General features: G+C 34.3%; 1 protein-coding gene across 9 annotated transcripts in view; it reads right to left on the bottom strand.

The window, feature by feature from the left end:
• ADK (adenosine kinase) overlaps positions 1–16,730 on the bottom strand; it is a 508,004-nt gene that overhangs the window by 150,610 nt on the left and 340,664 nt on the right. For 8 of the 9 annotated variants that reach the window (XM_038534415.1, XM_038534413.1, XM_038534420.1 and 5 more), the window contains one exon: positions 11,676–11,846. The exons of the other annotated variant lie outside the window; for it this stretch is intronic. In XM_038534415.1, coding sequence (XP_038390343.1) covers positions 11,676–11,846 — 171 coding nt within the window. The remainder of the gene's footprint in view (positions 1–11,675; positions 11,847–16,730) is intronic. 9 annotated transcript variants of the gene reach the window in all.

The raw sequence follows: 16,730 nt of genomic DNA, 5'->3' as shown, positions 1-16,730 counted from the left end.
ATTTAATAAAAATGAAAAACAAGAAAAATAATCAAGTTCTTAGTCATGTATTGCTAGATAATGACTACAAAGCAGCTTGCACTAGCAAGCATCAATAGATACAATTATCTGCGTATGGAAAGTTCTTTATTAAGCTGATTACATGTGATTCTACTAACAAATGTTTGTTGTTGAAGGGAAATATTTTAAACTTTGACAATGTCAGAAACAAATTAAAAATATGACATTTAAAGAAGTTATATACTAGTTTCAAAACTACCTTAAATTGTTAAATTCAAGGTGTGCAGTTTAAGAGTATAAGATGCAATGTCAACAGGTCACTAAAAATTTTTGAGAAATTTGTTTCCATGCATTTCTGAATCTCAGTCAAAAGTAAACCATGCTAATCAAAATCACAAAGAGATGTTACATCCATTAGGATGGCTACTGTCAAAAAAAGGGGAAAGTTATAAATGTTAGTAAGGATATAGAGAAATTGAATACTGTGCTTTGCCAGTGGGAATAGAAATGGTGCAGCTGCTGTGAAAAACAATTTGGTGGTTCCTCAAAAAGTTAAACACAGAATTATTATCATACAATCTGGTAGTTCCACTTCTAGGTAAATACCTAAAAATCCTGAAAGCAGGTACTCAAACAGATACTTGTACAGCACTATTTATAGCAGCATTATTCACAAAAACCGAAAGGCAAAAATAAATGAATGTCTATTAACGGATAACTTAATAAAGACAAAATTCATGGATAAAGACATGTTACGTGGATAAACATTGAAAACATTAAGTTAAGTGAAATAAACCATATACAAACAGACAACTATTGTGTGTGATCCTACTTAAACCTAGAGGAGGCAAATTCATAGAGACAGACAATAGAATCGTGGTTATCAGGGATGTGGGGAGTTATTGTTAAATATGCAGAGTTTCTGCTTGGGATGATAAAAGGTTCTGGAAATGGATAGTGCTGTTGGTTGAACAACACTTTGGGTATATTTAATGCTACTGAATTGTACGCTTAAAAATGGTAAATTTTCTGTTGTGTGTTTTTTACTACAATGAAAGAAAAGAAAGGAAAAAAGTAAATTATATTACTTAATAATTATCCTTTGTTTTTATCACATTAATGCAGCAAGGTATTCCTGTGGACACTTCTACATTGCACCCGGATTTGCCTAACCAAATATTTTCAGATATTCCCTGGAGAAGAATATCCTTTTCTCTGGGCAAATCAGATTAAAGAAATAGGATTAAGAAATGGGGGATCCCTGGGTGGCGCTGTGGTTTAGGGCCTGCCTTTGGCCCAGGGCGCGATCCTGGAGATCCGGGATCGAATCCCACGTCGGGCTCCCGCTGCATGGAGCCTGCCTCTCCCTCTGCCTGTGTCTCTGCCTCTCTCTCTCTCTGTGTGCCTATCATAAATAAATAAAAAAATAAAAAAAAAAAAGAAATGGGAAAAATCTAACTCAAAAGGTACTACAGCATTTAACTACAGGTTAGCCTGTAAATACTAACCATGAAAAAAGAATATCTAAAATTAAATATGATAGGCATTTTATTTTAGATTTCAGAACAAGAACTTTGCTGACTTAGAATAAAACCAGTCAGTGTTACTAAATATTAGTATGTGTGAGAAAATGAATCCTTAGGTTTTAAAAAACATTTTAAGCTGTTAAGAGGAAATTTAAAGAATCCTGTAGTATTTCTGTACAAATCCCTCACTTTACACATGAAGATTTAAACGAATAGTAATTGACTAATAAATCAACAAGTTGATTAAAGTTATGCATTTTATTAATATATAAATATATATCATTTGCTAATATTTAAAGGAGGGTCAAAATTTTTGAGTGTCTGCTGATATTCTAGAATCTTTCTTATAGAACCAGATTCATGATTCATAGTTTATAATTTCCAGTTTCAGTTTTTTTAAGCAGAGTGAAAACTTGTAGACACTTATAAAGCTACTTCTGGGTGTAGATATTTATAAATTTTTGCTTCTTTTAATATTTTATAATTTTCATACCCATATCTAATTCAAGAGCAGTTTTTTTAAAGTAACTTCTCTTGGGGCAGCCTGGGTGGCTCAGCAGTTTAGTGCCGCCTTCAGCCCAGGGCCTGATCCTGGAGACTCGGGATCAAGTGCCTGCATGGGGCCTGCTTCTCCCTCTGCCTGTGTCTCTCTCCCTCTCTCTCTCTCCCTTTCTCTCTCATGAATAAATAAATAAAATCTAAAAAAAAAAATTTATCTTTATTGAATTTTGTACCCCAATTTCATTCATTAAACAAATCCTCATTCTATTTGTATTCACATTTTATCAGATTATATAACTGAATAATTAATGAAGACAAACTGCATTAAAAAGGTTTAGAAACAAATAAATAGACTCTTTGTAAATAAAGAACATTGTGGGAGGAGAAGTAAGGTGGTATACTAGAGAAGAGCCTAATATCCACGAGTTCTACCTCATTTACTTAGAACTTCTTGTTATGTTTAATCAAGGGAACGAGAAGTGCGTATTATCAAAGCAAGCTAGTTAAGTAAAACTTAATTAAGAGAGGAACAGGGGAACCCTGGGTGGCGCAGCGGTTTAACGCCTGCCTTTGGCCCAGGGCGCGATCCTGGAGACCCGGGATCGAATTCCACGTTGGACTCCCGGTGCGTGGAGCCTGCTTCTCCCTCTGCCTGCGTCTCTGCCTCTCTCTCTCTCTCTCTCTCTGTGACTATCATAAATAAATAAAAATTAAAAAAAAAAAAAAGAGGAACAAGATCAACATTTGTAATAACACTTCCAATACCACCTAGAAAAAAGGAGTACTTTCTATGCATTAAAAACCAGCTACAGATTGTGTAGATTAAATGACAGCTTTTTTTTTTTTTTTTTAAAGATTTATTTATTTGGGAGAGAGAGAGTGTGAGTTCACCTGTGAGAACACAAATGGGGAGGGGAGAGAGGCAGAGGAAGAGGGAGAAGCAAACTCCTCACTGAGCAGGGCTCAATCCAGGTCCTTGGATTGTGACCTGAGCCAAAGGCAGACACTTAACTGACTGAGCCACCCAGGTGGCCCTAACTGATGGTTTTTGTGGAAAACATATGTAACTTTAAAGCATTACTCAATGGTGGGGTATGATAATCTTTAATAGTCTGTTAAGATTAAAACCCAGGACTATCAAAGAACTCCTCCTTTGGCTTGATAACACCACCGAAATATAAGGAAATCTATCATGGAAATAACAGAAATTTGATACATGGTTAACAAAAAATAAACTGGTACTTATTCATTTTAACATTGGTTCTTTGGAACTTTTTATCTGACTCTACATAATTTTTCCTATTTTTAAACTATTATCAATGGAATCACAGTATATATTTTTAAAAATTGCTTTATGAGATATAATTGTCATATACTAACCTGCACAAATTAAAAGTAGGTAGGTAAGTGTTGACACATGAATCAAGTCCTAAAACCATTATTAACATCAAGATAAGGAACACATCCATTATTTTCAATATTTTCCTAACATCTGTTTGTGATCATTGCCTCACAGTACATCTCTATCTCTAGGCAACCATGGATCTACTGTCACTATGGATTAGTTTCAATTTTCGAGAATTTAATTTAAATAGAATCATACAGTATACCTCTGTCTGGCATCTCTTCTTTCACTCAGCATATATATTCTAAGATTCAACCATGTAAGGTGCATGTAAAATAATTCACTTCTTTCATAGTTGAGTAGTATTCTACTGTATGGATATGTAATAATTTGTTCATCCAGTCACCAGTTGATTGACATTTTGGTTCCTTCCTGACATTGGGTATTACAAATAAAATTGCTAAAAAACAAAACAAAACAAAACAAAAAACCCCAAATAAAATTGCTATGAGGGGATCCCTGGGTGGCGCAGCGGTTTGGCGCCTGCCTTTGGCTCAGGGCGCGATCCTGGAAACCCGGGATCGAATCCCACGTCGGGCTCCTGGTGCATGGAGCCTGCTTCTCTCTCTGCCTGTGTCTCTGCCTCTCTCTCTCTCTCTCTCTCTCTGTGACTATCGTAAATAAATAAATAAAATTAAAAAAAATTGCTATGAGCATTTGTTTATGTTTCTATAGGAACATATGATTTCATTTCTCTTGGGTAAAATACCCAAAGGTGGACTATGGCAGGTGGATATTTAAGTTTCTAAGAAACTGGTAAACTTTTTCAAAGCAGTTGTAGTATTTACATTCTTGCCAGCTGTATATGACAATTCTAGCTCTATATTTTGCCAATATTTGGTATGGTCCCACTTTTTAATTTTGGACACTCGAATTGCAAGGACCTAAGTATGCTTTTTTGGATATGGATATTCAACTGCTACAGCATGATTTGTTAAAAAGACTATTCTCTGTGGAATGACCTCTGAAACTTTGTTGAAAAATCAATTATGGGTCTATTTATGTACTATCCCTCTGTTTCATGATCCATTTGTCTATCTTCAGGCCAATGCCACAATGTATTGATTGCTATAGCTTTATAGTAAGTCTTGAAACCATGTAATATAGGTCCTCTGATTTTGTTTTTTTTTAAAGTTGGCCTGGCTATTCTAGTCCAGGGCTTTTCCATATGAATTTTAGAATAAGTTTGTTGACTCCCACCAAAAAAACCTCCTGTGATTTTGATTAAATTATGTTGAGTTTTTACACCAATTTGAGAACTGATACTTAACAATAGTCTTAAAATCTACAAACGTGCTATTGATCTTCATTTAATTCTCTTTAAGTTTTTTCAACAATGTTTTGTAGTGTTTAGTATATACAAACTTTGCAGATCTTTTCTTGGATTTATCCCAAATATGTCATACATTTTTATGATATCAGAAACAACATTTTTATTTTTCATTTATTTTTTAAAGTTTTATTTAAGTATCTCTACACTACACGCAGGTTCGAACTGCCCAACCCTGAGATCAGGAGTAGCATGCTCCTCCAACAGAGCCAGCCAGGCGCCCTGGTTTCAGAAAAGTATGTTTTAATTAATGAATTTCTATTTATTTATTTCTCTTCTCAGAAGAGAAAATTCCAAGTAGACTTCTGCTGAGCATGGAGCCCTATGTGGGGCCCCACTGTAACCCTGAGATCATGATCTGAGCTGAAATCAAGAGTTGGATACTTAACTGACTGATCCACCCAGAAGCCCCAGAAATAGTATTTTTAATACCATTTTCTGAGTATTTGCTGTTAACATATAGAAATACAATTTGTTTTTGTATGTTTATCTTGTACCCCACAACCTTGCTAAACTCTTTTAGTTGTAAGTAGCTTTTTGCAGATTTTATAGAATTAAAAAAAAAAAACAATTACAGTGTTTGATAATAGAGATCATTTTACTTTTTCCTTTCTAATCTGTATGTTTTTTATGCCTTATTAGCATGGTACAATGTTGGATAGAAGTTTAGAGTTTTGTTCCTGATCTTATAAGGAATATATTCAGTCTTTCATCACCAAGTCTGATGTTAGTTGTACATTATTTGTGGATGTCCTTTGTTGGACTGAAGAAGTTTTCTTCTATTAATATTCTGAGGGCTTTTTATCAGGAATGGATGTTGGATTTCATCAATTGTTTTCTGTCTCTATTCAGATGATCATGTTTTCTTCTCAGTTTTACGAAGGTGGATCATATTAATTGATTTCTGTATTTCTGGTCATGATTATCCTTTCTATATATTGTTGGGTTTGATTTGCTGAAATTATCTTAATAATTTTTGCATCTATTTTTATGAGGGATATTGGTCTGTAGCTTTTAATTCTTTGATTTGGTACGATTTCTTCTTCAACAGTTTGAGATAGTTTGTATAGCACTGTTATTATTTCTTCCTTAAATTTGTGTTTGCAGCAATTTGGCACTAGGATTTTCTTTGTGGGAAAGGTTTTTAACTAAAAATTCAATTTCTTTAATAGATAACCTGAATAGCCCCATTTCTAGTTTTTCTTGAGTGTGCTTTGGTTACCGTATGCTTTTCAAGGAATTTGTCCATTACATACAGGTGGTTAAATTATATTGGAATAATACTGTTAGGAGAGGAACCGCAATATCTTCTACTCTAGTCTAATTTGCTGCATTAGTGTTCTGAGTACTCTATCTGGAGCCCCATGAATTATGGGGTTATTTACTCTGGCTCACAGAACAAGAATGATTACAGGTTCTACATGCACTCTGAGGATTATTCTCTCTAATCTTTTCAGGAGGTTCCCAACTTCACCAGTTTCCTGACAAATATGTACCGATTAGTTCTCGGCTGAAGACTTGGGTGGGACTCTGCAAATCTGTGTTCTCTATGTAGCTCTTTTCTCCCTGATACTCTGACTTGCAAACTCTAGCTGTCCAGCTGTTAGATTTCCCAAATTTTTAGTTCCATTTCCTCAATTCAAAAGAGACTGCCCAGAGGGTTCCCCACTTTGTGCTTTAGCCTGGAAATTCTCTCCAAGCACTAAGCTGAGGTAACCATAGGGATCACCTCATTCATTTCTTGTCTCACAAGGATCAATGTGAAGAGAGAACCTTGGTGGACAAGGTGTTTTCAAATTTTTAGTATTAAGGCTATCAGGAAAGTTTTAAAGTATCATTAGTAGTGTACAACTTCTGTAAAACGGAAGGTGGTATCAGGTAGAAAATAAGAGCCAAGTTTGTTTCTGCTAACTGTTGATATTTTGAAAATTTATAGTAAGGACAGATTTTTTAAAAGACCTTATTTATTTATTATTTTTATTTATTTATTTGAGAGAGAGAGAGTGTGTGTGTGGACCCTGGGATCATGACCTGAGCCAAAGGCAGATGCTTAGTCAACTGAACCATCCAGGTGACCCAATAAACACAAATTTGATTGTTGTTTTGGGGGTGAGGGGGAGAAAGATAAAACAATCCTTTATGTATTCCCCGAGGAAAATATTTTATATTTCATTGCATTTTAGAAATAAAATATCCCTTTTTTTCCTGGAGAGCTAAAGATAGTTTATTATTACTAAAGTATTCAAGGAGAACAATGAAAGATGAGATTAAAGAAATAAAACAATGCCACAACTGCTTTTTATAATCAAATATGGAATCATTTCCATTTATCCTTATTAAATTTTATCACTCAACTGATATTTCCAGTCTATTAAAGTTTTCCAAAGTCTCATTTTGACATTCAACTTACTTGATATTTGTTAAAGTATTGCATTATTTGCATTCTCTGCATTTGCATTATCTGCAAATACAGCTTTATCTGAATCATGGATAGCTGAGCAAAGCTTAGAGTAAATACTGAGGCATACCACTAGAAATCTATTTATTTTGAGATTGGTTCAATAAAATACCAAATATATCTAATTGCCCTGTATTCAATATTTATTATCCTATAATCCATATTATGACATGGTCTCAAATATACTATACATCTATTGTTTATTGGTCTGCCATAATAGATACTACATATCTACTGAAATGAATTTTAATGAATAGTAATTACACCAACAAAGTAAAAAGCTATCCTGACATGACTTATAGCTTGTAATTTTACAACTTCCTCTTCTAAGTAGGGAAAAACGATTCCCTCAATAATCTATACTATAGGGCAGTTCTGGTGGCTCAGCGGTTTAGTGCCGCCTTCAGCCCAGGGTGTGATCCTGGAGAACCAGGATCAAGTCCCATGTCGGGCTCCCTGCACGAAGCCTGCTTCTCCCTCTGCCTGTGTCTCTGCTCTCTCTCTCTCTCTCTGTGTCTCTCATGAATAAATAAATAAAATATTTAAAAAAATCCATACTATATATAGGTTACAATAGCATAATCACTCTCCTATTCTCTAAGTGCTAGTCTAACTTTACTGGTTTGTAGAATCAATCATATCAACACATAAGATAAAATTTTACCATTTTAGCCATGTTAAGTGTTCAAATGGAGTTACCTTAAATACATTCATAATGCTGTACAATCATCACCATTATCCATTTCCAGACCTTTTCGTTATCCCAAATAGAAGCTTTGTACCCACGAAACATAACTCAATTCCCCCTTTCCCATAATGCCTGGGCAACCACTATTCTACTGTCTTGTCTCTATGAATTTGACTATGCTAGGCACCTCATATTAAGTGGAGTCCTTAAAGGAAAATCCAGTAGTTGTGTATGGCTTGTTTCACTTAACATAATGTTTGCAAAATTCATTCATGTTGTATTATTCACCAGAGTTTCATTTCTTTTTAAGGCTGAATAATATTTCATTTTATGTATATACCAAATTTTATCTATTCATTTGGCGACTGGAAATAATGCTGCCATAAATAGTGGTGTACGAATATTAGAATTTCTGCTTTCAGGACTTTTGGGTATATGCCTATTAGGAGAACTGCTGGATCCTATGGTAATAATTCTACATTTAACATTTTGAGGAACCACCAAATTGTTTTCCGCAGCAGTACCATTTTACATTCCAATCAGCAATGCAAAAGTGTTCTGATTTCTCCACCTCCTTGGCAAATGTTTCTCCTCTCCATATTTTTGAAAATAACCATCCTAATGTGTATCAAGTGGTATCTCATTTTGGTTTTTAAATGCATTTCGCTAATGGTTAGTGATGGTGAACATCTTTTCATGTGCTTATTATCCATTTGTATATCTTCTTTGGAAAAATGTTTATTTAAAGTCCTCTGACAATTTATGAATTGGGTTGTTTTCTTGTTGAGATATATATTCTGGATGTTAATCCCTCACCAGACATTTCATTTGTAAATATTTCTTCTTATTCCAGGCTTTCATTTAATTATTTTTTTGAGTTTTATTTAAATTCCAGTTAGTTAACATACAGTATATTAGTTTCAGGTGTACATTATAAACATTCAACACTCATAGTGACCTCAAACAATGGATTTGGAAGCCTTCTTTCCTTTTCTATTTTTTGAAATAGTTTGAGAAGAATAGGTATTAACTTTTTAAAAAATATTTAGTAAAATACACTTGTGAAACTATTTGGCCCTGGACTTTTGTTTGTTGCGGGTTTCTTGATTATTGATTCAATTTTTTTTTTAAGATTTTATTTATTTATTCATGAGAGACAGAGAGAGAGAGAGAGAGAGGCAGAGACACAGGCAGAGGGAGGAGCAGGCTCCATGCAGGGAGCCTGATATGGAACTTGATCCCAGGACCCGAGATCATGCTCTAAGCTGAAGGCAGACACTCAACCGCTGAGCCACCGAGGTGTCCCTTGATTTAATTTCTTTGCTGGTTATGGGTCTGTTCAAGTTTTCTATTTCTCCCTGTTTCAGTTTTGGTAGTTTATATGTTTCTATGAATTTATCCATTTCTTTCAGGTTGTTCAATTTGTTGGCTTATAGTTTTTATCATATTCTAATTGTTTGTATTTCTGTGGTGTTGGCTATTATTTTTCCTCTATCATTTGTGATTTTATTTTTTGTGTCCTTTCTCTTTTCTCCTTTGATAAGTTTGGCTAAAGGTTTATCAATATTATTAATTTTTTCAAAGAACCAGCTCCTGATCTGTTCTATTTTTTTTTTTTTAGTTTCTATATAATTTATTTCTGCTCTAATTTTTATTATTTCCTTCCTTCTGCTGGCTTTAGGTTTTAGTTTCTTGATAGTGTCCTTTGATGCACAAAAGTTGTTAATTTTGATGAAGTCCAAATATTTTTTTCTTGTTCTTGCTGTGCATTTGGAAGTTTTTATTTATTTATTTATTTATTTTTAAAGTGAGGACCATTTTGATATCAGCATTTTCTGCAAACCTAATAATCCTGGGCATTTATTCTTTTCTATTCTTCCAAATCTATGCCAAACTTTTAGTGTTATTCTCTGGTTCTGTAAATGCTATCTTTTTTACATGTGTTTAACAAATGTTTTTTTTTTTTTTTTAATTCTGAGACAGATACAGCATACACACAGAAGTCAGGGGAGGGGTAGAGGGAGAGGGAGAGAGAGAATCTCCAGCAGACTTTGCACTGAGCAAGGAGTCCGACATGGGACTCTATTTTATAACCCTGACATCATGACCTGAGCTGAAACCAAGAGTTGGATGCTTAACCAACTGAGCCACGCACATGCCCCAAATGTGAGCTCTTATTAAACAATTTTCTGCATGCTCCAATGTTTTGTTTTTAAGGCTCCTCCCCATTGCTTTCTTAATTGTGGTCATTTGATATTATAAAGTCAGTATTCAACTTTTGATGGTATTTAATTCCCTCAAGTTTAATTCTAAAGGCTCATTCTTTGGAATGATAGTTATCTTTTAAAAAGTTTATGAATTTGTCTTCTAAAGTACAGAACATACATTTAACTATTGCCATTTGATCTTTCCTGACAACAAAGAACTGAGTTCAAATAGCAATTTCTCCCAAGGATTCTCACACCACCATACTGATGACCAATTCTTTCATGTTATTTTAAAAGGCCAGATTAGCACTTTTCCTAGTTATTTCCTTTTTCCTTCAGAAAATAAAACTAGAGATAAAGAAAATGTGAATTGTAGATTTTAATCAAATGAGACTTCTAGCAGATACTTAGGCCATTACCACTATTTCTTGCCATTATGTCAGTTTGTGAATCATCAAAAATGTAGCATTTAAATCCTTCAAAGTGTCTTTGAAGATATTCAGACCATATTATTTCTACAAATCACCAAGGTAATCTCATAAATTATGTCCAGGTCAAATTTATGTTATTCTATACAGACAACACAGTTATCTTATTTGGATACAAGATTAGTGAATATAATCAAACTATGTTATAGTTATAGACTTTGAGTCAAAATGGACTTCTGGGATAGCCAGTACAATATGTTCACTTTACACATAAGACCCTGAGATTCATGAAAGGTAAGTGATACTGCCCAGGTCACAAGAAGATATACTGAAGGTCTCTATTTTTTTTTTTTTTTCTATTCCATGGATGTTTAAAGTCTATAGGTTAAACAGAGGCTATAAATACTATATGAGCAAAAAAAATTACTTTCCACTAATTTTGAATAAAAGAAAGTATAATCTTGGTAAAAAGAAAAAACGATGAAAGTTAAAAAAAAACTATTTTATCACTTTCAAATACAACATACAAATATAAGCAAAAATGATATTAATAACAAAATTCAATACAAATGATAATATATCAACATTTACTCACAATTTATTAAATGGACTCATACTTTTAATAAATATTTAAATTTATAAACATTCATTTTAGACCAAATGTCCCTTACCTGAATCCATGAGAATTGCAGAGGATAATATTATTTAACTGGTCAGAAAACAAATCAGTTGATGTGAAGGGATCAGGATAAGGGGAAAGGTTGACTGAAAGGGTTGACAGAAGTGATTTGATTGTGGTCATGGCTACATGTCATGTATGTGTTTGCAAAAGCTCACAGAAATGTACAGCAAAAAGTTAATTTTACTGTATGTAAATTATAAACCTCAATAATCCTTTAAAAGACCAATTTCTTACTATGAAAGAAAACTAGTGTATAGTGAATAAAATATTACAAATATTAAATTAGAGGGGTTTAAACTGAGGCAGTTTTGTTGTGTAATTTTCAATTATATTTTTTCAAGTATTTCTGTTTTTATTTCTAAACTTACACACAAACCAAAAAAATACCTCCCCCAACCCAAAAAAGCCCAGAAAAACATCAGGCACTTATTTTTTTAAAAAGCAACTCACCGTCTCATTTCCAAAAAGTATGTCAATATAAGGCATAACTTTCATCAATGATTCCTTGTAGAACTGACTAATAAATGGTGCAGACAAATTCAAAGTGAAAATTCTGTTGTTTTCAGAAGCATGGTTAGCCACTTTTAATACCGATTCTGGGGAAACTGTAAGAAAAAAGCCCTGGATAAAGAAAAGAGGAGGGGAAATTAAAAATGCCATCTCCACAGAGTCATTCTTGGTCAGAATAAAAGGCACCTATAAAAAATGCAAAAGTCTATGTATTATGAACTTTAAAATACAGGTATAAAATGCAAGGCAGAAAACAGCAGCATTTGATTAGAAGAAAAATCTATCATTTGAGTACAATATGCTTAATATGTGCCATTATGTCAGAGTATAATCCATTACTTATTTTATATTAGATTTCTATTATCAATACTGAAAGAATTCTGGGAATCCACAGAATAAAAAATATTTCAAAGGTCTCATTTGAGACAATGATTACATTTAAATTAGAGAAACCGTAAAGGCAGATTGGATCCTTTTAGCTTCTTATAAATAGTTTGGATTCTTGTAAGTAATATACTACTTATTAAAAACTGAAATTAGTTTAGAAATGAAGTTAGTTTACTAAGATCATTAGTCTGTTAGCTTATGAAACATCTAAGGTGAAGTTTTTAGGAAGATTCTGACTTGAGGGAATCCCTGGGTGGCTCAGCGATTTAGCGCCTGCCTTCGGCTCAGGGCATGCTCCTGGAGTCCCGGGATCAGGTCCCACGTCAGGCTCCCTGCATGGAGCCTGCTTCTCCCTCTGTCTGTGTCTCTGTCTGTCTCTCTCTTTGTGTCTCTCATGAATAAATAAATACAATCTTTAAAAAAAAATAGGGAAGATTCTGATTTGAAAATTTCAAATAATGAAAAAATAATAGAAAAATACTTTAATTATAACTTATCGAGTATCGAGCAGGGCTTCTTGCTCAGTGGAGAGTCTGCATCTCCCTGTCCCTCTGCTATTCCCCCTGCTTGTGCTCTCTCTCTTAAATAAACAAATAAAATCTTAAAAAAAAAAAAAGATTTGTACTTCCTAGATAAAAAACAGTGTAAGTGAGACACCTGGGTGGCTCAGTGGTTGAGCATCTGCCTTTGGCTAAGGTTGTAATGCTGGGGTCCTCACAGGGAGCCTGCTTCTCCCTCTGCCTATGTTCCTGCTTCTTTCTCTCTCTGTGTCTCTCATGAGTGCATAAATAAAATCTTAAAAAAAAAAGTGTAAGCAAAGACATGGATGCTTATATTGGAAATTGATTTGAATGGTGCATGAGTAAAGACTGACTACACAAAGGGCAACAGAGGATAAAGTAAAAAAGGCCAGTTAAGAACACAAAAGGCAGGGATGCCTGGGTGACTCAGCAGTTGAGTCTGCCTTCAGCTCAGGGTAAGACCCAGGATCCGAGATCAAGTCCCACATCAGGCTCCTTGCAGGGAGCCTGCTTCTCCCTTTGCCTCTCGCTCTCTCTGTCTCTCATGAATAAATAAATAAAAACTTGAAGAAACAACAACAACAACACAAAAGGCCTTGAGTGGCACATTAGGAGTCTCTCAGGCAGGGTGAGGATAGATGAAGGGTAATGAAGATTTCCTTGAAAGAAAGGACTAATAAGCTTGTGTGAAAATTGAAAGAATGTTAATCTGGACAGCAACAATTCATAACAGTCAAAAGCAGAAAAGAAAAACATAAAGAATCAGAGGAAGGGAACTGAGGACAGCAGAAATGATGACAGAGAAATCCAAAAGGGAAATTTTAAGAATATACTTAAAGGTACCCAATACTATCAATGGGTAGGAAAGAAAAGATGAGCGAAAGCCACCGGATTGGATGATTAAGGGGAAGTACTTATGGCATACAGATTTAATCTAATAGGATTAAATTTCTTTTAAAATTACAAAAAGGCTATTGGAATGTTCAACCATAACTGAGGGACTAACCACATCCATCATGTAAACTCTAAAAAGTTTAAAAAGAAAAAAGTATTTTTTCTATTACTTTCAAATTGAATATTAAGAGGATACTAAAAATTTAATTTTGAGGCAGGAGTCATGTACACTTGGATATGAAGGGGTTTATTGCCCTTATAAGCTCTGAGATATTAAGAAAGAATTTTATAGTATAATTGTTTCTTATTACTTTAAAGGATTGTTAATGAAATCCTAATAAGAATGTTTCCTTATTATAATAACATAATATTTTCTCATTATTTAAAAATCCCAATCCATTTATTCTTTAGCAATATTCAACCGTTCTAAAAGGTAACAAGTCTTAGTTGTAGGTAACATTATTTTTTAAATGTTTTCACCTTTCTTTTTTAATCGACTACCATGTCACTTGCAAACTATGAACATCCAAGCTGTTTCCTTTGCTATTTTTGTCACTTGGGGAATTAAAATGAACAGTTTATATAGCATCTTGTCTCCATAGTAATAAGTATGTACTTGCTTTTTAGTCTTTCATTTAATGAGGAGTGTTTAAACCCCTCACCCCCCCATTTCTCCCCAGACTGCTCCAGCATGAAATAAAAACCTCCCAGAGCTAGCCTTCTGCCAGCTGTGGATTAACCACAGACAGCCATAGAATGGCCTACACAAATAGTAACCTGGTCAAATAATTAGGCTTCTCACCAACTTCGGACTGAAAATTTGATCTGTGCTAAAATACATCTGATTGTAATTTAAGGTACTGAACAGTATGCCCCTGGAGTCTAAATCTGGCCTCATTCCAAATGTGTGTATGTGTGTTTTACTTTAAAATGCAACACAAGAGTATTGTGACGTGGACAATATAACTTCCATTTTGTTTTGTTAATTTTATAAAGAATATACAAAAAACTATCAGCTTTTAAACGAGGAAAATTCACAATTTAAACTAATCCCATTTTTGAATAGTCTCTTGTTTTACTTAAAGTAAATATTTTAGTATTTAAACAATTTAGGATTTGTGTTCTGTTCTAGTACAAAGACTTAAAATTGATGCCAACCATAATTTTTCTTCCTAGATTTATATCCTTTGCTAGGCCACACATTCTAGACTGTATTATCACTAAAAATGAAAACAGTGCCATTAGAAAATTTTTTTTCAAGTGTCAGGTTTACAATAAAAACAGGCCAATCGTTTATATGGCTCTAGTTTACAAAAGTATATAATCAAGAAATTTTGTAATTTCTAATTTGGGATTTCAATCTATACAACAGTTAATCCTATTACTCTTTGTCCCTATGAGCAACTGAAAGCAAAGCATATTCTAACACTTAAAAGATCTGATAATATTAATCAGTACTGAATGTGAGGCAAGATGATTTTATTCATTAAAATGGTAAACAAGGGATCCCCGGGTGGCTCAGAGGTTTAGCACCTGCTTTCGGCCCAGAGTGTGATCCTGGGGACCCGGGATCGAGTCCCACATCGGGCTTCCTGCATGGAGCCTGCTTCTCTCTCTGCCTGTGTCTCTGCCTCCTCTCTCTTGTCTCTCATGAAAAAATAAATACAATCTTAAAAAAAAAAGGTAAACAAAACAGAACAAAAAGGAGTAGGAGGGATGGGGAAAGACTAAGGCAGAGCCAAAGAACCATTTTAGCATAGCCACACTTGATGCTTAGAAACCTGTGTGTTTGAGATTGAACTGTGCAGGTCCACTTATGCACAGATTTTTTTTTTTTTGATAAATACAATCAATACAGTCCTATAAATGTATTTTCTCTTCCTTATAAGTTTTTAAGTAACATTTTCTTTTCTCTAGCTTACTTTATTTATTGTAATTATGTATTTAATAGACTGTTTATGTTACGGGTAAGGCTTCTGGTCAATGATAGTTTACTACTAAGTAGTTAAGTTCTGGATGAGTCAAAAGTTATATGCACATTTTTGACTGTGCGAGGTGCTGGTACCCCTAACCCCTGCGTTCTTCAAGAATCAACTGTAAATAAATTTGTCATCCAATTACTCTGAGGATTTCTTGGTGTAGTTTAGATGCTACATAGGAGGATGTAAAATAATTAAATTCCTTAATATACTAAAAGATAAGGAAAGGAGGGATCCCTGGGTGGCACAGCAGTTTAGCGCTTGTGAGGGTGTGATCTGGGAGGTGTGATCTGGGAGACTCAGGTTCAAGTCCCACATCCGGCTCCCTGCATGGAGCCTGCTTCTCCCTCTGCCTGTGTCTCTGCCTCTCTCTCTGTGTCTTTCATGAATAAATAAATAAAATCTTAAAAATAAATAAATAATAAAAAAAATAAAAGTAAAAAAAAAAGATAAGGAAAGGAATTGTTCTTCTTGCTCTTTACCAGTGTGTATCTTAATTGAGGAAAATCATTTGGGCTTTTTTTTTTTTTAAGATTATTTATTTATTTACTCATAGAGACACAGAGAGAGAGAGAGAGGCAGAGGGAGAAGCAGGCTCCATGCAGAGAGCCTGACGTGGGACTCAATCCAGGGTCTCCAGGATCACATCCTAGGCTGCAGGCGGCGCTAAACTGCTGCACTCATTTGGGCTTTTTAATTGTCCTTACCTAAGAGCACAAATTCTTTTTATTATTTCCTTAACAATTATCTGAAGAATAGAGGTGTGTGTGTTTATGTGTGTGGGCGCACGTGTTCATGTGATTGTAAATTTTAGGGATTTGTACTCTTCGAAATATAAAAATATTGATTAAAAAGGAACTAAAGGGCAGTCCTGGTGGCGCAGTGGTTTAGCGCCGCCTGCAGCCTGGGGTGTGATCCTGGGGACCGGGGATCGAGTCCCATATCAGGCTTCCTGCATGGAGCCTGCTTCTCCCTCTGCCTGTGTCTTTGCCTCTCTCTGGCTCTCTCTGAATGAATAAATAAATAAATATTTAAATAAATAAATAAATAAATAGATAGATAGATAGATAAATAAATAAATAAATAAAAAAGGGACTAAAGCTACATAGAGTATCATGCCTTATAATTATCAAATGTAAGCACACAGTTATTGGGGGGAAAAGGACCTTTTATTTAAAAAAGTAATTAGAATATAACAGGGTAGACATAGATAT

The sequence above is a fragment of the Canis lupus genome, chromosome 4 (genome assembly GCF_011100685.1).
Source record: "Canis lupus familiaris isolate Mischka breed German Shepherd chromosome 4, alternate assembly UU_Cfam_GSD_1.0, whole genome shotgun sequence".
In the NCBI taxonomy this organism is placed as follows: Eukaryota; Metazoa; Chordata; class Mammalia; order Carnivora; family Canidae; genus Canis; species Canis lupus.
This window is presented reverse-complemented; position numbering and strand designations above follow the sequence as displayed.